The 25,069-nt window shown below is 39.0% G+C and overlaps 1 protein-coding gene across 4 annotated transcripts in view; it reads right to left on the minus strand.

Annotated features, from left to right (window-relative positions):
* Positions 1 to 25,069, minus strand: part of Eph (Eph receptor tyrosine kinase) — a 187,698-nt gene that overhangs the window by 14,486 nt on the left and 148,143 nt on the right. For all 4 annotated transcript variants that reach the window (XM_089243219.1, XM_089243216.1, XM_089243220.1 and 1 more), the window contains exons 2-5: positions 5,893 to 5,972; positions 3,103 to 3,763; positions 2,837 to 2,992; positions 1,466 to 1,768 (exon numbers count right to left, since the gene is read on the minus strand). In XM_089243219.1, coding sequence (XP_089099345.1) covers positions 1,466 to 1,768; positions 2,837 to 2,992; positions 3,103 to 3,763; positions 5,893 to 5,972 — 1,200 coding nt within the window. The remainder of the gene's footprint in view (positions 1 to 1,465; positions 1,769 to 2,836; positions 2,993 to 3,102; positions 3,764 to 5,892; positions 5,973 to 25,069) is intronic.

A 25,069-nucleotide genomic window follows, 5' to 3' on the forward strand; every position in this document is an offset into this window, starting at 1 on the left:
AAAACCAAAATCATATTCGCGATGATAGACCGAAATTATGAAAAACGTGCTCAGTATTGAAACGAAAAGAAAAAAAAAATGCCCCGAGGAATTTATCTGAGTGAACTTTACAGTGAAAGAAAAGTTATCTCAATTCTGGATGATAATAATATTTAAGGAAGAAAAAAGGAAGAAGAAAACCCAACTAAGAGAAACCTGTAATCAATGAGTCAAATTTGCATTTTGTCCAGACTATCATGATACGAATATTAGGTACATATAAAGATGGGGAGGGGAGAAAAATTCTATTTATAAGGTACAACTTAATGCTCTAGAAGCAAGTTCCGTTTATTGACTACTAGCTCTTCCCTTGTTATTAATAGAAATTTCAATGCATGAAAACTTACTTATAATGGCGATGGAGTTCATCCAGGGTTCCCAGCAAAATCTGCCTGATTATTTCCCTGACCAAAACTCGAAAATTTTCCTGACTTTTTCTGATGAAAACTCCGGAAGAAAGAAATGTAATTAAAAATCTTAACCTTCCCCAAATTTCGAACTTTTTTTTTTTTAAATCAAGTTTCCGTTTTTTTTTCCCCTTCACAGAACATTTTCCTGACTTTTGCTAAATATTTTACATTCTCTCAGCCTATTTTTCATTTTTCTGACTTGCCAGGTCGTTGGGAACCCTGTCATTAATACAGAGTTCCCAGCAAAATCTGCTCGATCATTTTCCCGACCAAAAACTCAAAAATTTCCCAGATTTTACCCGTCAAACTCCGGAAGAAAGAAAAACTGCATATATAATTCAAAATCTTGACCTCACAAATGTCAAATTTTTGTTTTTTGAGTTTTATTATTATTAATCGATAAAACGGTACTCAGTGGATTACGAAAAAATATCGTTATAGATGGTCTATCGTTTTATGAAGAGGTAGTAGTTTAACATTAGTCTATAGACATTTGCAAACAAGGCTTGAAAAAAAATGTCATTGTAGGCTTGCATAGAATTTTGCATTCACTTATCGTTGTAGCGAGATGTCGCTGTATTTAGATTTCTTATTTAGATAATTTTTCGTTTCACTGACTTTCCACGAATCTTGCTAGGTCTTAGAATACGCCATAAAATCAGAAGATGCGTCAAAAAAAAAGTGACGTACCACATAATTTTCTATGGGAATCAGCAAGGTCCGCAAATTATTGACATTACACCAAAGTTGTCGTTACAACCGAGTTTGGCTGTCAGAAGGGCATGTTCAAGGGCGTCAGAAGTATTTCTGACTCATGGGTGCTCGTCTTGAGCAATATATGTATGGAATTTTCTCTTTTGGATTAATCCTCGGGCTCTCGGGACAGTGTTACAAAACAGTGGGGCACCCCCAGTGCTAACGTCCCGTGGTGTGGTATTACAATGAAAATTATGATCAGACTATGCTAGTAAAAATAAAAAATAAATTAATTATATGCATGTAAAAATTGCCTTTACCTGAAGCTTCTGTTGTGACGGTTATGTCGGCGAATTTGCTGGTCGTCATGCCGGACACCCCATTCTCAGCATAGACCTGAAACCTGTAGGTCGTGACTGGATTCAGTCCGGTTACGGTCAACTTGGTGGTCGTGAACCCTTCTTGGGATGGCAGGAAAGTGACGCTACTGCTGCAGGCGTCGCACACTACCTTGTAGAAAGTGTCGTTTCTACCACCGAGGTACCTGGGAGGGAACCACGACAAGATGACGGACGACTGATCGATGAACGTTTCCGTCAGATTCCTTGGAGCCGATGGAGGCTCTGTAACAAAACGCGATGAAAAATTTAATAAAACATACAAAGGGCCTGCCATTTATAATGAGTAAACGCGAATGCATGTAACTAGCATCAACGCCACTGCACATGGTTGATTTAATTTTGATTTATAAAATGGTCAGTTATACAGGTGTTCGGGCTATTTAGGTATCCAAAAATAATGATTTATAGTGAGAGATTCACTCATGCTTATTTATAAATTTCAGCTGCAATTTCTTAAGTTTATTTCCAGGTTAAAAGAGTTCAACATGAGCATTTTAGTGGCTCTGCAGATGAGCAAGGTACTCGATGTCTTGTCAAGTGTTTAGTAGCATTTGAGGTGTGGTGATTCTCCCATGGGCATCCAGCATTTGGCATACATATTGTTCAAAGACATAAACCCTCCACGAATCATGCAGGAACTCAAAATCACCTTGAAGGAAGAATATGGGACAAAATTCTTCCAGTTCTCTCCAACAGTTTAGTGGACAGCATGCGCAGCAGATGCCAAGTGTGCATCAGTGTCCGAGGTCATACTTCATGCTGAAGAACTCGTATCTGTTCTTATTTCCAGCAGAATGAGCACTTTTCGTAACTGCTTAAAATTGCTATTGCGGCAGTGCCGTCTTAACGCATGGGCCCACCCGGGGGCACGGCCCGGGGGCCTCAAGAGAAGAGGGGCCTCACAAAAATGGGATCCGGTTGAAATTTTCTAGGATTTATCAGGTAGGGCCTCCGAAAAACCACTTGGCCCGGGGGTCCATGATACTCTTAAGACGGCTCTGTATTGCGGGGATCTTTTTTTTATTTTTCTTATCATTTTTCGCCGTGCGTTGATATCTGTTCCATTTTGCATAATAAAGGTACTTTAGGCTGTCTATTTAAATATGTGCCAACTCGTATTTCTTTAGAGGATGCCTATCGTTAGGTACGTTATTTTTCGTCATACCTAACGATTAGATAGGCATCCTTTGCATTTGTCACGCAGTATATTATTTTTGGAAGCCTCTAGAGAGAGAGAGAGAGAGAGAGCCCGGACACCCTGAATACTAATGCTATGCAGCGAAATCTCACCAGTGCACGGCATCGACTTGGGGTCACTCGGAGATCGGAAGAAATTCCTGTCACATTGGCATTCGACGGAGCCACTGTACGAAGCAGTGCTGTGCAATGGGCAAGGCGTACACATCTCGTCGCCAACGGCTGCCTTGTACGTCCCCGGCGAACACACTGAAATAAATACGAAAATTATGCATCTCAAGCAATAAATGTTCGTTGAAAATGCTGTTCACAATATTATATGAGAGAATAATTATATTTTTTTGTATGGATATACTAACGCTGACAAGACTGGTCGATGGGCTCGTAACCGGCCACGCACTTGCATCCGCCCGACGGTAACGTCCAGTTGCCGTCACCTTTGCAGAGCAGCCGCGGCGTATCCACGACTGCCGTGTTGGCGACACACTGGCCCTCGGCGGATACGATGGACGTGAGTTCGTGTCCCGTAGGCGTCTCCGGGAAGAAAGCGAAGTTCAACGTAATGCTCGGACAGGTCACGTAAAACACTTTGATGGCGATCAATGACAAACAAGCACCCTGGTCACGGAACGCAAAATAGACGCCCTTCTTGGTGATCGGGACACTCCGGACCTCGGTGTTTATGATGACTTCGCTGGTCGAAGTGAAACGTCCCTCGTCAGCTGCTATGCGGTCTATAAGTTTGTAAGAATCCGGTTCCCAGGGTGGCGGCTCTTTTGTGGCCGCGTCGAATTCGTAGTACAGCAACGAAAATGTCTCCTTGCAGGACAGAGCCATGCCCGGGAAAAGGTTACAGTCCCTCATGCTGAATTTCACCTCGATGTATATCCTGTTGGCTTCACGTCTCTCTATGAATGGCGTCCAAAGCCAGTTGTTGACGTTGTTGTAGGCTACGTCGCACACGACGTACGACCTCCAGTTGATACCCTGGTCGAAATTCGTGAAGCTCTCTTCGACCCACTGCAAGTAAATAAACGTTTATAGATTATACAAACCACTTTCATAAGCTTTTCATAGAGTACGCACAGTACAAAATTTGAGTCTAATTCATTTCCTTTACATTTCAAATTATAACTATAAGTCACTCTTATAAGCATTTCTCAACTTTTTTGCCCTTGCTTGGGGGTACCGTGTTGAAGGTAGCATATGAGAGTAAGCTGAAACTATTTGCCACTTTTAGTTAGAAGCGTACGTAGGACTTACCTTTTGGGGGGGGGGAGCACACTGATGGATTGAGAAGGGGGGGGGTGCACATGGAATCTCTTCCAGAGAAATTAGCAATTTTTCCTTGAATACAACATTCCGCATTTTTAATTGACTGGGAGAGAATTGATTGGAGAGCAAGGCTCTATCCCATGCATACGCCTCCACTTCCACTTACTACTACTGTATTCCTCTCCAGAACACACTTTGGGTAGGTTCCACGGAACCCAGATTGAGGAACAGTGTTCAGGGTTCCCAGAAAAATCTTTTCGATCACTTCCCTGACCAAACCTCAAAATTTCCCTCCCCAAAAAGAAATATAATCCAAAATATTAACATCCCAAATTTCGAATTTTTGCTATTCGAGTTTGTTTTTTCCCTTCACAGAGCTTTTCCGTCTTTTATCAAATACTGCATATTTCCCTGACTTTTGTCAAATATTTTACATTTTCCCCGACTTTCCAGGTCATTGGAAACCATGCTATCGTAAACATTATAAAAAACTTAAAATAACTTTTATCGGCAGTTATCACACATGATATGATCTAGAGCAGTGTTTCCACATTTGGTTAAAATAAGGATCTTTTTTCCCGTAACCCCCCCTTCCCCCCCTTTTGTACAGGAACGAGACAATTTCTACTTATTGAAATGATTTTTTTAGAAAATTTATGGTGAACAAAAACTTTTTCAAGTGAGGTTGTTTTCCAGAACCCTGCGCAAGATCTCGGTGAATTTCTCTCTAGTAAGGATTTTAGACAGGGCGTTTCAAACAACGTGGGCTCCCCGGGCAGAGTGATGTTCTCGGGGCCCCATACTAAGTTGGAAGTAACAGTAACGTAGATATTAATTACATCGTGTAGGCCTCTCTATGAACTCCTCCGAACGCCGGACCATATTTAGATGGGCTCATGCGCTGAAATGACCTTAGTTTTGTGAGCAGTTCTGCTGGATTCTGAAAACAATCGCCATTTTTTCATTACAACTCATATATAACTCGCTTTATTTCTTCTTCATCTGGATTTTTTTTTCACTGCTCTCCCCTTTGCCCCTTGTCACGGTGTCTCTTTCCTTTGATTTTCATCCGTGTCCCCCGTAGAATATCCCAGGACCGCAAGGGAGCCATACAGTCTTATCAGTTTGAGATACACTGGTCTAGAGCAGTTACTTCCACTCTAAGCAGTTATAAATGTTTCACTATTTTACCAATGTGAGATAAAAGTTGAAAATCACTGATCTAGGAAATTAGAATACACGAAAGCTGCCAATAGAAATATTGCAACACAAGGCTATATGAGAAACTAGTCACACTTAATTTAAGAATTTTAATGATGCCATTTTAATAATATGATTGTTAGCACTACGGCTAACGACAAATGATTTCATATCCCCGTGAGGTTATCATACGTCATTACATAATGATGTTGCAATATGCGATGGTGGTTTTCGAGAGAGGTTCAATTCACACACACATTTATCAGATGAAGGCACTGTTTCATGCTACATCAACTCCATGATGAAGGCTTCGTCTTCAAGAAGAGGTGTGGAGCGAAGGGCATGAATCGGTGGCAAGAGATTTCGGAATGTTTCCAGCGGTGCCTTAATAGGCATTCTAATTACGGCAACTTGCGCATAACATTAGCGGCAAAATACATCCTTTTGCGCAACCATTTCGAAAAGGCGGAGAATGATCGTCTTTGTGACACTGATGGCACCCACGAGAGCTCTTAAAAATTTACCGTCTCTCTCAGCGCATGTGCGCATCCCATTACCTGGAAACAGGTATATTTTCTCAGGCTCTGGTAAAAAAAAACAACTCTCAAAAGACTCTTTGAATCTATATAATATAACAGCATCAAAAACTCATTACAAAACATTGATTAACATACCCCCGGCGTCCTCGCTTGTGGACCGTACGGGTACCTCGTCCATTCCAAGGAACTCTCTAATGTTGTATCTAGCAGCACGACTGAAAAGATTCCAAAGAAACGGAGAGAAATCAAACATTTTGCTGGAATAATTCTGCACATTCAGAAGCATCTTTAGAATCAATTTGAAATCTATATTTTATTGAAATAATAATTAGACTTTTTTCAAGTAGAAAATGAATGAATCAGTTATAATTAATTAAATAATACAATAAATATATTAATAAATAATTGTGCTAGTAAATTGTCTTTTTTCCCCCAAATAGTACTTAATTTTCTTTATTCACCGTGCAATTCGAATCAGTTGTAATTAATTGATATAAACATGCTAATAAATAACTGTAATTTGTTTTTATTTTTTTGGGAATGGCATGTAAGAAATGAATTCACAGCAGCATTACCGCACTTGATCTGCTTTTATGATCTCTTGAAAAACGTTGGACCGCTAGTAAAACGTAGGAAAAAGTTTATAGTCTGTTGTAGGGGAAAGAGGGTGGTTTCTTCAACTTTTTTCGAGTCACGAGCACCGCGGTGCTTACTGAAATATCCAAAGATGCACGATGCAGATGCCAGATATTCTATTCGCGTATATTGATGGATCTCTCTAACCCAATTCTACTTGTGTTTAAGGGTTATCATGATGATTTGAGTTCAGATGATATACAGTATTTTATGTCCTTCATCTGTGTGCATGCATTTATGATGCCTGTCGTGGCCTTTGCATTTGTACATGGGAACTCTGAAATAAGCCCAAACTTGAAATAATTTGAAAAATCCAATATAAAATTGATGTAATTGCAGAATATTAAGATGTTTAGCTTGTGACCATTGGCCTTTCTGTCTCCGCAAAAAAGGATTGAGTTGCTCTTAGCAATATGGCTCTTAATAATGAATCCCGATTCTTGGTGGATATTTCCTATCATATACAATCAAACTGAAATCAAAATAATTTAAAATCCCGAAAGTAACTGGATTGGGATGGTTTATTGGGATGTTGATCTAAATCTCACGAGCCTTTTCGAAAAATAGGTTGAAACGCCTGTTATAAAACAAAGCTTGACAAATCAGAAAAATATTTAGCCACCGGAAAAAAAAACAGGTACGAAATGATGTTTTTGCCAACGCTTTCCCATACTAAAAAATGTAAAATGAAATCAGAAAATTTTGTGCCATCTTTAGATTCCGGTTTAGCAATTTAGTAATAGAAAATTTTAGGCTGCAATACCAGTTTTTTTCTAGTTACCATGTTGTGCGACTTGGATTGTTAGCAATCACTTGGGATTGTTCACAAGCCCTGCCATAATAATACATCATATTCAAATACAAATACAAATACCACGCCACAACAGGCAAATTGCCCAACGAGGTGGCTGACTTAAGAACATCATGGATCCCCGAGCCATTTTTTGGAGGCCCTACCTACTACTGCTACACCACACATGCACCCTCCCCCCCGCGAAACCCCCCAACGAATGCGGGAATGTGCGTGTACGTGTAGTGCAACCTGACGTAAAGTTTGTTTCTGTGTAATGCTTGTTATGTGTAGTGCTGTCATCTGCCCCCAGTTTTTCTAACTATGAGTGAAGTGTTATGATTGAACGATTTATCGTTGTAGGACTGTTGCTCTCTGTGGCGAGACTTTTTACGGGGAGATCGGCTCGCATTTGCGCCTTGAAGTTGGGAACCACAGAAAACCAACTTCAGCCGACCACCACTGTGGGGTTCGAACCCGGATCCTCGCATCACGAGTCCGGCACTATAACCATTCGACCACCACAGCGGCTAAAGTGTAGCTATTCGGAGGTGGGTGGATTTGAACCCACGTACCCTGAACTCTTCCCATCTCTAACTCCTTATCTTACCAACCCACCACTACAGCATCAAAGTGTAATTATCTAGAGGTGGGTAGGTTTGAACCCATGTACACTGAACTCTTCCCATCTCTAACTCTGTATCTTACCCACTCACCACTACAGCACTAGAATTGCTGTAATGTGAATTTGTGTAATTTGTGAATTGCTTCACAAATCAGCTTAATTACAGTTCTTGACTGCAATTTTCATGGGGTATACGATCAAAGAGTACATGAATCAGTACGAAATCCTCAATCCTCGAACACCGCAGTGCTCGCGAGCAACAAAATGTGGATGTAACTGGTCTACTGCATCCCGATTCCAAATGATATATAACTATATAATAATTTTCTTTCGAACAATAGCCAAATGACAGCGACTAATATGATCAGTAATAGTCAGGCTCATCATCTATCATCATCATAATTATAATACGAATCAAACCGAGTACAAGATATTGCAACTGCTACTTACACTAATCATGAAAGAGAGAAATTCCATTTCAATAAAAGTTTTTTTTGTCACAAATACATCAGTATTGTTGCCACTCAACGAAATCAATATGAATATGTGTACTAAGTTAATGAGGTAAGGAGAACTCGCATTCGCTCTCTTCCCGAGTTATCTCAACCATAATGGAGAAGAGATAGAGAGAGAGAGAGAGAGAGGTCCTCTCTCGTATTCACGAAGGATGCATCTTTATTCACTTTTATTGCATCAACCAATTAGCTGAATACAACAAAAGGACTTTTCTGTATTAGAAGGAGAAAAATCTCGGTATATCTCTCTCATAGAATGTGTACCGTACACACGTGCAAATACGACCGACCCCTTTCCTTTTAACATAGTTATCGACGTGGAACGTGCATCGAAGCAAACATACACAAACCGGAACAAGCAAGAAAAAGCAAAAAGGGAACCCCTAATCTAGCAAATGGATTCCACGGTGAAGAAGAGGAATAAAACTCTTCTTGGACCGAGAAGACAATAACTTTATTAAAAAAAAGAAGATATAGTTACTGAGAAAAACCCTTATTAGGGACCATTCAAGTATTGCATAAGCATTAAAGGCAAGGCATATATCTTTGTATATTTTAGATGATGTCGCTGAGAGAGAATATGAATGATGATTAGAGATATGAAATTAGGAAATATTATTCCCGCATTCAAGATCTAAAGAAAAGATAATTTGGCCATTTTTGCCGCAACACAGTCATTTTCCGTGTATGAGGGTTACGGTAATTGGATCGGACCCTAAAAACTTATAGTCGATTCTAATCTGATTTTCATCGAGAGGTTACAGCTCTAACAAAGTGTTTCTCAAGCTTATTTCGCCCGTGACCCTCTTCGAACCATATTTTCTTCTCGTGCTCCCCCCTTCCCGACTCATTCAGGGCCCCACTCCTTACCGAGGAGTGAGACCCTTTCTACATATTGAAATGATTTTGTGGGTAAATTTATAGTGAACAAAAATTTAAGCGAGGTCGACCTCCAGACTGAAGAACTCCTCCTTTGGGTGATTTAGGAACTTATCTCAAAAGGAGGAGTTCTATGCAATGCAATTTCAACATCATGTACCATCGTGCAAAGTTATGTTCTCGGGAACCATACTTATCTAGACGGAACAGTTTGTTTATGAAGGGTACCCAAGCTATTGAAGAGTGCGGGCCACTACTTCATTGATTTGAAAACGTGTCACGGGCCACATAAGTGATATTTAAATGTTTTGAGCGCAATTTTCCTCCCATGTTTCACTAGAAAAGGTTTGGAGGTTTTATACTTTATTTCTTCACATCTAGATCTTTTTTTCACAGCTCCCTGTGACTTTCTCGACCGCCTGTGATAGCTCCCCTTTCATTTGATTTTTACCGTGGTTCCCTTAAAATATCCCAGGACAACAGTGGAACCATATGGTCCCAGGTTGAGAAATAGTGCTATAATCCAGAGATTCATTAACGATGGTGACCCTGGGTAGAAATTTGACTCTCTCCTCCAATCTACCCACACGGAGAAGCCAATCTGTTTCGATCGCATCTAATTGGACCTAGAGACATCGTTTATCTCAAAATTTCTGTACATAGGTCATTGCTTGGCCATTACACTCTCACAGGATTACACGACGATAAACATTTCACGATTGAAAGATGCCAGTTAATGCCAATTTTTGTTAGTGGCTGTCTTCGTGTCTCATCAATAATCAAATATTAAACGAAAAATTTCAGCGGCTCTCTTCATTCGAGCCTTCTCATCAACCAATGAGATAACCCCTTCTAAAGATCAAGAGGAAATTCAAGAGACGAAAGAGAAAAGAGATTCGCGTAGAGTTAGATAGCAAAAGAAAAAGCTTATTGACATGCGACATGCAAAAAATGCCAATTAGCTTAATTGGGTTTCGAAGATTGTTTAATGCGATAGTGATAGGCCAGTCAAGAAGATAGGGCGAGGGAATATGGCAGACTCAGACAAGACAAACAGACGTAACGTGAGTCTTGAGAAATGTCACAGGCATTCCTTTCGGATAAAACGCCAACGTCGAACGGACGGAGAAGCCCTGTCAGCAAAAAGGTCTCGTCGTTTGCTCCGAGCCAAAATGAGACACTCGGCAACGAACTACAGACATAGCAAGTGACCTCCCGATCAGATAACTACAAATAATTACAGCCGGTCCTCACAACTTTCCTTTTCACCTGCCGAAATGAAAAATGAAACAGCTCGTAATATCCCACGCACCAAATAGAGTAATGACAGCGTTTACAGCCATTCCTGATGGCTCGCACAAGATTTGTACGTGTGAGACATCTCTGCTAACACGTCACCGTTGTCCACAACAGAATTAACATCGGGAAATTCCGTCTCTTATAATACAGGTGTTGTTGCGAACAAATGTCTAGGTCAGGGCTGGGCAAATCCCAGGCGCCGGGTCGTCATGGTGACTAAAAAATTGGTGTTGTGCCTAAAATTTTCTTTGTGTAGTTACTAATTTGCAGGCTGAGGAGCAGCACAAAATGTTGGAATTTATTGGGGCATATCTGCCAACATGAAAGAGGGTCACTATGCCCTGAAATAGTAAAAAAAGTATTATTTTGGTCCTTTTCTTAGGGTAAAAATTATTTTGGCACCTAGACATTTTTGCGATTTGTCTAATCCTGGTCTGGGTTACATATCGATTACGTGAGATTTTTCTCATACATCACGGACCACTTGGGCAGGAAAAGAAGGGGGGGGGGGGTTCCAAGAAGATATTTCAAGGGGTATGTGAGCTTGGATGAGAAAATAATTAACTTACTGATTAATATTATAACAGGGGTTCTTAACTTTTTTCAGTCGCGTCTCAAAATCGACAACAAGATCAGCTTCGTGACCCTTGGCACAGTTTGTTTTTCGAAATTAGTGAAACTACTGGCATAATGAGTGCATCTGTAACAGGACCGTACGTGGATTTGTACGACCCATCTCAGAAGCCCTTAATAACGAATAAAGCTTGGGTTGTGACCCATAGCTCAAGAATACGTGACTGTTGGTGGATTTAAACGACCCATCTCGGAGGCCTTTAGCACCAAAGTTAGGGTCGGGATCTGCACAATACAGGTTAAGAACCTCTGTATTGTACTATATTAATTTTTTCTTCTATGAAGGGGTCCGTTGCCTTAATTTTATTGACACAAGGAGTCAGTGGATATCATCTTATTGACACAAAGTGCCCGTGGATCATAGAAGGTTAAGCACCTTTCTCGCTCATAAACAGTTACAGTTGTCATGAGGATATTATTAAGGAAAGTAACTTGGGTATCAAACGGGGTTGCCCTCACCAGATGCGGGGGCCCCTTCACGGGACGATTCACTAATTCGTTGTTTCTATCATCCCTAATTATACGTATTTAGAATATTCATAATTGAAGAGCACAAGCTTTGCTTTTTTTAATTAGGAAAAAAATTCTTTACTTTGGTGACAGACGGCTTTTTTTCTTTAGCCCAATATATCAAAGAAAAATATATTTTCTGGATTTTATGTGAGGTGAACTCGAATGAAAAGTCACCTGGTCTCCGCCGGGACTCGAACCCAAGCCCTCTTGCATTGTTTGCCCTCTGCATGCGTGCCCGAAATGAGAGGACCTGGGTTCAAGTCTTGGCGGAGACCAGATGACTTTTCGTTCCGATTTCACCTCACCATAAAATCCAGAAATATCTGTTTCCTTATAATGTTTTACTTTATTGCAATCATTTCCCAACTAAATTATGTATAACTCGTATGCGAAGTCACTGCAAAGTGCGACCGCACCTGCCGTTCACCCCCGAAAGGCTATTCGGGTATCAAACAGATAAACTAGATTTTTTTTCAAAAAGTAGTTATTTGAAAACTGACCTTCAACGTGAAACATAGAAAAGATAAAAGTACCCCAGCCACACCTTACCAGGGGTTCCCAAAGTGAACTTCTCGGCTCCCACTGGCGTCGCGTCGAACCAATGATATCAATGTGACGTGTACGTTAAAACTTTGAGAACTAATTAAAATGGAACAAATGACGGTAAAAAAAATTGTGGTTTGCATGAATGGGAACCTTTTAGCTTCATGCGTTACGCGGACCCTTTGCGTCAATAAGGTGAATTCCAAGGACCCCTTCACAGCATAACTTTCAGCAAATAGTAATGTAAAAACAATGAATTAATAGTTTTTGTATCTAAGATCACGGCCTCCCAGAAATCTCTCCAAGAACCCCCAATGGAAAAGAACCCCTGGATCAGAGGCAGGTAGGGCCTTCAAAATGGGGAAAAATTAGTTTCAAAAGCCACCGATGCATGGCGACGATAGATACAATATTCTGGGCAGATTTACGCAGACTGAGCTTGATTAATAATACAACTACGTTCTTGAAAAGTCTATGTAATAAGAGTTGGATTAATATTCGCATTGCGATAGGATTCCCGCACATGCGCGGTATCTAGTGCATATTTGCATCGGGTTTTTCTCAGAGGAAATTCCATGGGGTTTAGGAATTTCAAAGCGAAGAATAAAAAAAAACCAAATGTTAGTGAAAACGAACCATCATGAAAGGTTAGCACAGCTGCTGACATGGCATTTACAGTATGCCTTATATTATGTCGACTTGAAGGGAGTTGAACCAACAGAAGGCAAATTTATGTTAAGAAAAAAAACTTGAATGTGCAGGGAGAGAAGACTTTCTAAGTGCTGTTTGGTAGAACTTCTGGAGGCGGTGGCGAAGATGTCAAAAGATATAACGAAAACGGAAAAGGAAAATTATTGAAATGAAGAACAAACAGAAAGAAAAAAGGGCGTCTTTACAAGGCAGAAGCTCAGCGTTGGAAAAAAAAAAAAATGGGGGGCTCTCCAAATGTACAGGGATAAGTGAAGCGCAGCTCCTGCGAGTCCTTTCTTAATAGCTTTATCACGCATCGTTACCATATACTCATCACGGGGCCTACCAACAGGCCCGGGCCTTGTCTTCGAAAGCACATACATAAGATGAGGCGGGTGATGAGAGTCTAAATTTTTTGTCAAAGAGAAAGAAGGTGCCGTTTTAAAAATAACTCTTCGCGCCTTCTCTCTTTACTGTCAACGACGGGGGTGTCGTCGGAGCTTTTATATAACTCTCTCTCTGTCTTTTTTTTTTTTTACTCTTTCTAAGAAGTTACTGGCCGACTGTGAGGAAGGAAAGAAAGTATAGCAGTATCTCTTCTTTACACAGAAAGAAAAAGAGAGAGCAGAAAAACTGGTAGAAAAGATGAAAAAAATGACTTGAAAAAAATAGATAACAGAAAAATTAAAAAAACTCTTCTGGAATGATAACACAACTTTCACCACGAAGGAAAAATAAAGAGCAAAAAAAATTTTTTTTTTAATTCGAAAATTAGATCCTCTTCTTCAAAACTAATTTTACTCGGCGCCATTGAGGCAACAGTGACCGGCTGGAAAGATCATTTACAACGCTGAATTTGTATATATAGACACCAGTGATATTCTCATCCTGGTGATCCGTTCCGTGGACGTCTAGACGCCTTTCTGCGATCTTTCTCGATGATTATTAAGCCATGCGGAAAAACTTCCAAAGTCCAGAATAACATTATTTACTATTTCTTACGTGATCCACGCGTTGGACATTTCAAATTCATTCAAAGTTCACTCAATTTTTTTTTATAATTTTTGTTGTCACTACTATTTCATATTACCATACTTTTAAGAGCTTGGAGGCGTGGGAGAATAAATTGATTTGGGGAATGTTTTCAACCTTAGTTTCGTTATGTTTTTTCTGTGTTGTATCCAGAATTCAATTTGGGCCCTTCGTAATAGAACCCATGGAATCCTATATTGCACCAGTCTCCCTCACTACAAGCTATCTATGAGGCTTTGATTGTATCCAATTGCTTCCAATTTCTCATGATCTGTTCAAGCTCTTCCCGAGGAACGATATCACCCATTTTGGGGGGAAAAAACTGGAACATTATATTTAAATTCAAACGTTTGCCTTTTGGTAGACAACTTTTTAAACAATTTTAAATACAGTGCTTTGTGAAACTGTCTCACTTGGCACTACTTCTGAGGCCCTAAATTATTTTACCCCACCACAATGCGTAATCATCAATGCACTCTCCTATTACTATGTTCCATATAATTTTATCCGCAGAATATCTCGTGACACATAGAATAACGGCACCTACGTGTGTTGCAAAGCTTGGAACCTCCAAAGTAGAATATTGTGACGTACGGAGCAGAACAACCTTGGGGGAAGACTAAGAAGAAAAGCGTAGAAAACACTAGAATGGGAATTTTTAACGCAGAATATTTCCAGTCAGCTGAGAAAACATTCTGCTTTGGCGGCTTGGACTTTGCAAATTTCAATTGGACTTTGTCTAATCATACTGTTCTGTCGCGCGGATCTCTCGGGTTCTTCTTCGCCGGGGACTTGAAGATGCGTGAAAACCCAATTGAAGGAGGATTTGAGAACGAAGAAACGGTTTCATTCACAGCAACTATAATTCCTGCAAAACTACGGCAGAATTTCGAACGCACATCTTCTCTTTTCGAATTCTTCAGTCCGAGCCGCTCTAATCTCGCTCTTCTATTCGAACAATCGCATGACACGCGTACCTTACATACGTTAACAAGTCTTTTCAAATTTCTACCCTTCGTAACTATACGTAACTTCATCCATAGAATATCCCACGGCCACAGTACAGATTTTTCTAATAAATATTTACATATAGAAAATAAGGAAACATTGAATTACAAAAAAAGCTAAATTTAATTCATGAAAGGTGCTTCCCGTACATGAATAACGTAATTTCGTTATTAAAAAAAAGAAAAGAAATCACCGTACATAAACCGCAGTGGCGTGTTAAATACGCACATTCATTTCATTCATATTTCATTCAACAATATAGAATTTTTAAGGAACGGAAGAGTCTGTTGGTAACGTTTTTGCAAGAAAAGAAAATGCCCATTTCCCTATTCATTTATGTCATTTGAAAATCTTTTAAAAACAATTTTTTTAAATTTATTTAAAAAAAAATTATTTTTGTTACAACGTCTCCCAAAAAAATGTCACTACAAACACAAATTCAACGGCCACAACAAGCAAAGTGCCCATGAAAATATCGTTATGAGAAATAGATAAAAAAAAAATACAACCTCTCCCAGAAAAAGCAATTTCCACTGAAAACTATTGAGAAAATAAAAATTGTGGTTGTCTTCATTCAAGGATCGAGGTTTCTCGATTTGTTGCAACATGAATGACACATGCTACGTAGCAATATATTTGTATTATAATCTTCACTTACACATTATAATGTTTATTTATTTATTTTTTATTGTACAGTATGGATTATTACGGGGGGGGGGAAATCATATCAATACGGTTTTAAAGTTAAGAAGCATAATAAATATAGTCTGTGGTACATTTATACGCCCCCGCGGCACTTAATGCCAGAAATGTAGTAACTGACAAACATAAATGCTTAAAATGAAATTATTGCACTTTAATACGAGTGTCCTTTTCGTATAGTAAATACTCAGTAATATTGGTTGAAACGTATTATTAACTGGACGAGACAGCATCAACGCCTTTCCATTTTCTCACTCATTCCCCCTTCCAGATATAACATCACTATCACTTATCTCTCTTCTACAAAAATACCATACAATTTATTTTATTTAAAATTCTCACAAACCTCTCACAGCCAATGAACCTGCCCTCTCAAGACTAAAAATCACAGCGTTTCCCGAGAGTTGTAAATTAGATTTATTTATATATATATATATACACACCATTTTTATACGTATATATAAATGCCACCAGAGGGCAAAAAAAAAGAAATCCGTCAAAACATATCACGGAAACGCCACGGCATTCATACAGGAGAAGAGATGGCCATCTTATTTTATTTATTTTTTCTTACGTGTGTAAGATTGCGGTAGACATAATATCTTCCGATCTCAACTTTACCAAAATGCAAGATAATTAAACATTCCTTCCGGTTTCCACGATGACGAACCAAAAAGAAAACACACCATACACATACATTATTATTATTATTACTAACATAAACACCATTACCATTTACAACATCCATGATGCCACGCAGATTCAACATCAAGAACTTCAATTACTTTCAGTGGCATCAACGGGAATGAATGTAGAGAAGGAGAGGGGAGGAGGGGGGTTAAGTTATTGCAACTAAAAGTTGTAGCAGCACCTGCTCTACACCAATTAATTAAAGTGTAATTAAGTGTTTGGGCGCTTCAGGGAGGGTTGAGAGATGGAGAATAGGGTTTATTCGTATATATAACCGGCGGTGACTTGGAAAATAATAATAATAACCGAAAAAAAAAGTAACAGCTCCTCAAGAAAACAGTGATCTTATCATAAACATGGGCGAACAGGTTCGTTACATGCACATTCAGGAAGGAGAAATATAATAATAATAATAATAACCCGAACACTTATTTGAAATCTTATGCGAGCTAAAACCCCGGGGGTTGACAACCGCACATAACACGAATTACATCGAGGTGCTGCCAATCAAACGGGGTGAGAAATAATTGAAAATAATAATAATAATAAATTAAATAAAGAAGCATGAATGAATATAGTGTCGATCTTTATTAGGAAGTGAATTGCCCTCTCAGAGCAATGACTTCGGAAGAAATTCAAAGCGGTTCGAATTGAAAAAAGAAAATTGATATTCACGATCCATTGAATCGTATGAAGCGCATCTTTTCCCCGCTTTCTTTGAAATATTTTCCTTATAAATTTTTCTTGAAGGTTTGGCTTCCGTCAAGAGCAGCAAAACGAATAAAATGACACTGAATGTGTGTGAATTATTTGATTTTTCAAAATAAAGTTCTGAGAAACCATGATAATAGTGTCTATGACCGCGTGGAATTGAATTTATATGTCACAAAGATTTAGTCTTTGTCATTGAAGCATGTCGAGATTATTAGTAGGTCTTAATCAGGCTCTTTAAAAGTATTTCAATCAATTCTGAATGATTGATTGAATATTTCATATTATCATTCTACGTCAGGTCTGTGCGGTCAGGGGGAAGGGGGGGGGGGGTCCTGACAAGATCTGTGTTTGATTGTTTTTTGACTTTCCCTGACCAAAACTCAAAAATTTCTCTGACCAAAAACTCGAAAACTTTTCCTGTTAAAACTCCCGAAAAGAAAGAAACATAATTAAAAATCTTAACCTCTGTTCAAATGTTTTCTGGTTTCAGTTTTGTTCTCTCCACAAAATTCTTCCCTGACTTCTACCACATATTTCATATTTTTCCTAACTATCTTTCATTTTCTGACTTGTATTTTCTTTATTTTTCACTTTCCTAATTTTTGAATTTTCTCTATTTTTAATTTTTTTGAAATTCCCCGATTTTTCAGGTTGCTGGGAATCATATCTACATTTAAAAGTTTCAGACATCAGGATCCACTGAAATTATTTCAAAACCTGCGACAAGCCACTCAGCTGTTAAATATGTAATTAATTAATGTTAAATGCCTCGTGGACCGAGTAAAACGGTCCGTAATTCTGATGATGGTTTTTTCCCTAATTTGAATATTTTTTGAAGATCTCGAAGTACGATCAGTCAGGATAATCATTAAGTTGGACATTATTTGAACTTATATCATAGGCTCCAGACATCATCAGCAATGGAAGCTAATGCAGAGTTTGGTATTCGTCTCTCATCATCCCCCTTAACAGAAAAAAAAATGTTTTTCTATTGCTTTCTTCTAGCTAAAAGCCAATTCATAGGATCCCACTTCGATCTACGGCTTCTACCCCTTCCTCCGGTACGTTGCACTGCCATCTTTGAGAAAACTACTCGAATGGAAGGTTTCAATCGGGATAATCCTCTTGTTTCACGAAAAATTATGAAAGAAAGCATGGACTACCAGACAGAGAAAACTGGCTGTACATTCGAGGTCACGAGGTAATATCGGATTCTCCGAGGGCCAGATTCTGTCCACGGACCACTGTTTGAGCTATGTATGCTCTGGAACAAATGTTTTCAACGGTTCAGTCCCTTGATGGTAGCACGTGAATGTTCCACGTAACTCAATCAAAGATGAATATTTCTGCATTTACATTTTTGTTGCCCACCATTGAATTTTTTTTTTTTTTATAGCTTTTGCTACTCTAGAGCAATAATTGCAAATCCTGCTCTAGTGTCAACAGTCCTCTATAAGCTTAGTTTCATAGTTTCCCTTGCTAAGTCACTCCATAAAAAAATCCCCATGTTGTATCTAGCTTCTACTGCTCTATCCTGTCTGTTACAGGGGCATATGACAACCATAAGTATTTTTTATGGGCATTGTATAGCATTTTATCATGTGTATATATTGATTATAATTTTTGTTAATTGCATTTTCAATTGGGTTGCTATATATTTTTTGAAAATATATGACATCCATGTTTTTATGGGCATCTTTTTCTCAGCCACCTCGTTGGACATTTTGCCTGTTGTGGCGTTTGCTATCCACTTTGAGAAACACTGAGAGAAAACAATTTACTTATTGTTTTTCATTAGAATTTGCCAAATATTATTATGTAAAGGGGTCCGTGACATTCTATCTTATTGGCAAAGGGAGTATAGTAGCCTTCGTCTTATTGGCACAAAGGATTAAGAACCCCTAGCTCTAGAAGCAGATCTCGAGCACGAACGACAGACAAAAACAGCATAATTATGCAAAGTTTACTTACAATATAAGTGATAAATAACGGTACTTTAGACTGAATAAAGTGCTGGGTTCCACTTTGGGCTCTCAATTAAGTTATATAATGCGTCCATGCATATAAAGCCCACTGACATTTACTCATGCGCATTAAACAAAATTATGCAACTGCTAACTAACCATACAGAAGTTTACTGCTAGACAATCGAAGATGCCTCGGGACACGAATAGACGAATAGAGGTAAATTTACGAACAATGCAAACAAACCAGAGAATATGGAAACACAAACCTCTAGTCCGAATACCTCCGCTTCAACATGATCCGTATAGCATGTAGTCTCTTCGATGGATGGGAAAGGGGAAGAGGGACTAGCAATAAGCAAGCCAAGTTGGACAAGGAAGCCATTTTAAACGGCTCCCCTCCACTTCTGGGACGGACATGGGCAAGACAAAGCGGGAATCATACGGATAAGATATAAACGGACATACGGCAGTTTGAACGTCGGACATAATTTCCTCGGTCGTTCTCTCTCATCTAAACATAATGCCCTTCCCTGGAAATTGAACAAGGGACAGATATATATGTATAGAGAGAGGTCTTCCTCTAATAAAACAAACACGAACGTGGACGCAAACCGCTTCTAGAGAGAGAGAGAGAGAGATATGCGAATGTACATTCAACATGGTGGTTGCGAGTCGACTTATTGGTTCTATTAAGTTATAGGGTGCCGGGTGTGTGGGGGGGGGGGGGAGTTTTCCGTAAATTTGGATGTGTGTGTGTGGGGGGGGGGTGACTAGCCAGGATCGATCGATGCGCACGTACAAAATGAATAGCTAGCTATTATATTATACAACAGCTGGATGCATTAAAGAGGCTTCCCCTTCTCGCTTAACCCCTACCATCGTGCAAAATATCGAGAATTACCCCTGATATGTTATGCACATAATTGCCACCACCGCTCGGAAAGGAAGGGATATGAATGAAGCTGAATGAAAGCTTTCGATGATGGTCGAGAAGTAGAAAGAGTGGGAGGTAGTGTGGGGTCGTGTCCATTTGGTCATTTGTTTCCAGGAGAAAACTTTCAACCAATCATGTAAGAATTCTAATGAGCTCAGAGGGTGAACTTTGCGTGATTTTGAAATTGAAGATTCCCAATCAATCAGTTAGCTAGATACACGCCGTCTGTACAAAATGTATCCGAACTCTTCTCATGGTTGCGTTTTGGGGTGCCAAATATGTCAAAATTGGATCGCACTAAGTTCAATGAAGTGTCATCGGATGTGGCCAAGGCCTGTGTGTGTGTTTTTTAACCTTCTTACATCCATTTTTTTTCTTGTAGCCTCCACTTATTTACACTGAGTATAAAGGAATTTGGAATTTGTAGCGAGTCCTTTTCTACTTATTGAAATTATTTTATCAATGAACTAATAATGAAATTTTTTTTTTTCCAGTAATGTCGAACCTTGGGCAAATAGTTCAAAGAACTTCTCTCCAGTAGAGGTCCTGTGCAGCAGCTATCATGGGCCCCTCCTCGTTTAAAGTGGTGTTCTCGGGACCCCCATACTAAGCTAAGAGTAACAGTTAGCATACTAAAACAGGTACTCATTGCATCATGTACACGCCCCCTGAGGCATGAGGCCCTATTGCGTGATGATGGAGCCTATGAGTAAAAATGACCCTGATTTTATGGTCAGTTCTGTTGTTTTATGGAAAGTATATAATCGCAATTTTCCTACCATATTGCATTTTAAAGCTTTGCATTGTACATTTGAATTTTTTTCACAGCTCTATGTAACCCCCTCCCCGTTCACCACCTGTCATCACAGCTCCCCCCCTTCATTTGAATATCCCAGGACCACAAGGGTAGTGGGAGAGGCATATGATCCAAGGTTGAAAAGTACTCATCTAAGCAAAAAAAAAATTATTATAATTTATTCATTTTACGATTTTCCTCTCTTGATATCGCTGCTATGAAATTTTGTTTCTACATGGGGATTTTCGCATCGAAAACCAGTTAGCTGATAAAAGTAGGCTATGATGATGGCTGTATGATACACCAGTGCTATCTGAAAATATAATTTCAAATAGTAATTTCACTTCCCCCAAAAATTTCGAGGGTGTTTTTGTGGAAATAGTTGAACAAGTGGGATAGTTCCGATCGCCATTTGTTTGACTACTAGATAGATTACCGAGAAGCTGCATATCAGTACGTGGATACAAAGTCATGGCCCCAACAGGCAAAGCAAACTGATGAAAGAATGAACTGATCCAAAGAATCCGATGAAGGCTACAAATACTCCAAATGAACAGAGAAGGGTCATATATCAAAAACTGAAAATGAATAGCTGAATTTGTTTCTTTACATTTGCAGAACGAAAGCTTTTCGCACACACGGTATCGAAGAACTCGAACAACATGACCCACATCGAACGCAGTTGATCGATATGACAAGAGATCGTAATTAATTACGAGTTAATTAATGATGACATCCGCTTTTCCCTATCCCAGAAGTCGACATTCTATACGAATACACGAGCGAGGAAAATAAAAGCAAGACACAGAAGCCTCGCATACGACAGACTCAAGCCTCACTCAATAATTAACAATTTAATTAAACACATAATCGAAAAATATAATTAACGGAAATTCCTCGACACATTAATTATGTCCATCGAATACGTAATCACAGAACGCTCTTTCAGACCATGTTAGCTATTGGTCGATTTTTAATACAATCAGCTAAAAAAATCACATGCTCGGATCAAAATACAGCGAAGAAAATTCATTCCGGAATCAGGTTCGTTAGCCCAGGGCTTAGCGAATCGAAAAAAAAAGAAAAAAGAATTAGTCACTAGCTAAACTATTTAGAAGCCAAGAATATTTTTTTTACGAGGGAAAAAAAGAGCCAAAATTATTTGTTAGGCATTAATTGGACCCCGGTGACCTTATCGATGTGGGTTGAAACACATAAATTTTAAAAATTTTCACGTTGCTCTCACACTAAAACTTAAGTCATCACACATACACAAAAATTCTAGACGCCAACGACGATTTTTTAGTCACATGGCGGCCTGGCACGTGGGATTCTGCGTCAGCCGAAAAGTGATTTCTCATAGGTTTCTATGGTAAATCGTTCAATTCGTTTCTCAGGTACAGCCAAAAATTTATAGATTTTTTAACCACGAAGAAGCGCTATAAAAGAAGACGAAAGCTTGATTGAAGACTAAAATGAATAGCTTCAAAATTGGATAAATGAGAATTTACAAGAAGACGAGACACTGAATATCTAGTATATACGGTATGCAATCAACAAACACCATCAGCCTGCCTATAGCCTACTAAAGCTGGTGTTGACACAACCTAGTTGACTTCGTAGGTGTCCCTATCCATTTGTGATTTGGTCAGCTCATTTCTGTCTCTCGTACATGCAGATGGAAAAGATAAGCTCCTAGTGTCCAGGTTGTGTGTGTTCAGTTTGATGCTAAGTCTCACTGAAAGAACGCATTCTATGAAAACACGTAGGCTCCTTTTTTTCAATGCATTTTCTAACACATAGGTGCCAATTCCCAGACTTGACAAATTTAAACTAGTCTCGTGACTAGTTTATAACGAGATGAAATGTTTCGCATCGAAAAAAAATATGCAATATAAAGAAAAGGGAAAACTGGGGGGGGGGGGGGGGTTAAAATTTTATGGGATGACTGTACGCCCAGTTTTAACCTGGACGGTCCCATATTTTTTATAAAAATGCCCCGTTTTTTCACGAAGCCTATTACATTTTTTATCCTTTACTGAAATCAAAAATTGAAAATGCTTTTGCAGCTTACAAGAGAAAAATTTGACCAAATGAATACTGTATCTCACATATTTATCATAATGTTTTTTCCATGGAATTCATTTCTTTTGGCATCATATTTGGCGACAATTGCTAATTCTCCGTATTTGAAATCCAAAAATTTCTCTTATTTTTTCTTAGGAAGCATGTCCAGCGGAGGCCTTCGTGATGACCGATTCTCTCATGCTTGTCCGGTAAGAAGGGAAACAATTCACGAAGGCCCCGGTCGAGCATAGGATTGCAAGGACTGAAAGTGTACTTTCTTTAGAGATTTTCCATTAAAGAGGAGCACAATTTGAGGGTTTTAGGGATTTTTCTATAAAGAGACGAAAAATCGGAAGAATCTTGTATCCGACCGGGAGATTTTAAAAAGGCTAAAAAATCGGAAGGCTTGTGGGTAAATCTGTAAGCTGAATCTTTCAATTTAAATGAAATGGTTCAAAAACTTTTAGAAAGAGAAGTGAATGTACACATCTGGAAAAAAAGATTTCGAGTCGGACAAATGAGTTTATTGGCGTCAAGTCACAATAATTCCGATCGGCAAGAAATTACAGCTGCTGTGTGATGTTGGCTTGTGCATCCAGATCAAAAAATAAATAAATAAAAATAAATCTTCGTCAGCCGAGGCAGAAAAATCACCAAAAAAACCATTTTTGTCAGCCGAAAAATTCTTAGCCCACAGTTCGTTAGACGATCTCTATACACACCGAAAAAAAAAATGAAGCTTATTATATTTACTCGGCCCTAGACAGAGACGTAGTAACACGAATAAGGTGACCACGCCTACCGAAACGAGGTCCAGTGTAATAAAAATTAGAAAGGGGAAAAGCCCAAAGATGATGTTATAGAATTTAGTTCTCAATTAAACGGGCAACCTTAGCACATGGGTAGATAGATGTCAGCGCCCAGACAGCGCGAGATGAACACTGATCCGATAGCCATGGTAGATATATGTTATATATATACAACAACACAGTGGATCGATGTTTGCTTAACCTTCTCTCATTCTAACCTCCCATTTTTTTCTATAGTGGATGGATAGTCAGTCGTCTACTGAGTTGATGAGGTCGAAAGGCATGTTCTGATGCAGTAGACGAGAAAAGAGCGTTGGCGGAGCAACCGGTTTATCCTACTTTGTCATTATTGTTATTTTATTTTTTCTAACTTTCGGCTGGCTCATCATCCCTTGCGGAGTCTGGCCATCACGCGGAATACCAAGAACTATATACTCTCACAGACAGGGCGAGATCTGGTTCTGGTGGCCCTAGCTAGTCCCAGTTCATATCGGACTCAGAAATCTGGATAAAGAGATAGAGGATAAGTGGTGAAGTCTGAAGATACTACCCACTTCTATCTCTTTTGCCTCTTCAAATGAACCTTCTTCGGGTTTGGTGGTGCATTAGTTCGTTCGTTATGGACACCAAACATTATGCAATATTAATAGTCCGAGCTTTAGAGATACGGTGCAACCACGTTCTTCGCTGATTCCAGATACGAGTCTTTTTTTTTTCCATGGTTAATTTTTTTTATCGCGAAAATATGAGTAATATATGCAAATGCTTTTAACCAGACTCATATTTTATAATATCAAATTAGAAGATAATTATTATTTTTTTACTGTATCTAGAGCAATGTAACGCTAGCTAAGTAACAATGGCAAAATCGTCGGAATACACTCGATGGTTCCGAACAACGAAGAGCTAAGTAAATGATCCGAAACGACTATCGGTGTGAGCTCCAGTATGAATATACGAATCTTGCCATATTCAGTAGTAAGTTATATAGCAGCTACATAATTTTTGGTTTATTATTAAAACAGTGAAACCTCGCTACAACGATACTAGATATAACGATGAATCCCTGTACAATGATATTTTCAAGTTTTGTTTGGAAATGTCTATACTTTAATGTCAAACTGCTGCCTCTTCATATAACGACAATACCTCTAAAACAGTGTTTCTCAAAGTGTGCGTCGCGGCTCCAGGGAGTTTTGCCAACTTTTCTTAGGAGCGTCGCGGCAAGCTGGAAATATTTATTTGTATGCCTATTCATACTTTGAAATGGTCCTTTTATAAGTGAAAATATCTACCTATACTATTTTCTGTTCAGCCGCAGATGAACAATGAATTGGGCAAGAGAGGCGTGGATGACAAAAGTTTGAGGAAACACTGCTCAACAACGATATTTTCTCTTGGTCCGCAGAGTATCGTTATATCGAGGTTTCGCTGTATTACACCGTCTTCATATTGATATTTATCTCTGTC

Source organism: Pholcus phalangioides, unplaced genomic scaffold (genome assembly GCF_987345545.1).
Source record: "Pholcus phalangioides strain wild (caught in Gottingen) unplaced genomic scaffold, Ppha-v1.0 ptg000015l_1, whole genome shotgun sequence".
NCBI classification, from domain to species: Eukaryota; Metazoa; Arthropoda; class Arachnida; order Araneae; family Pholcidae; genus Pholcus; species Pholcus phalangioides.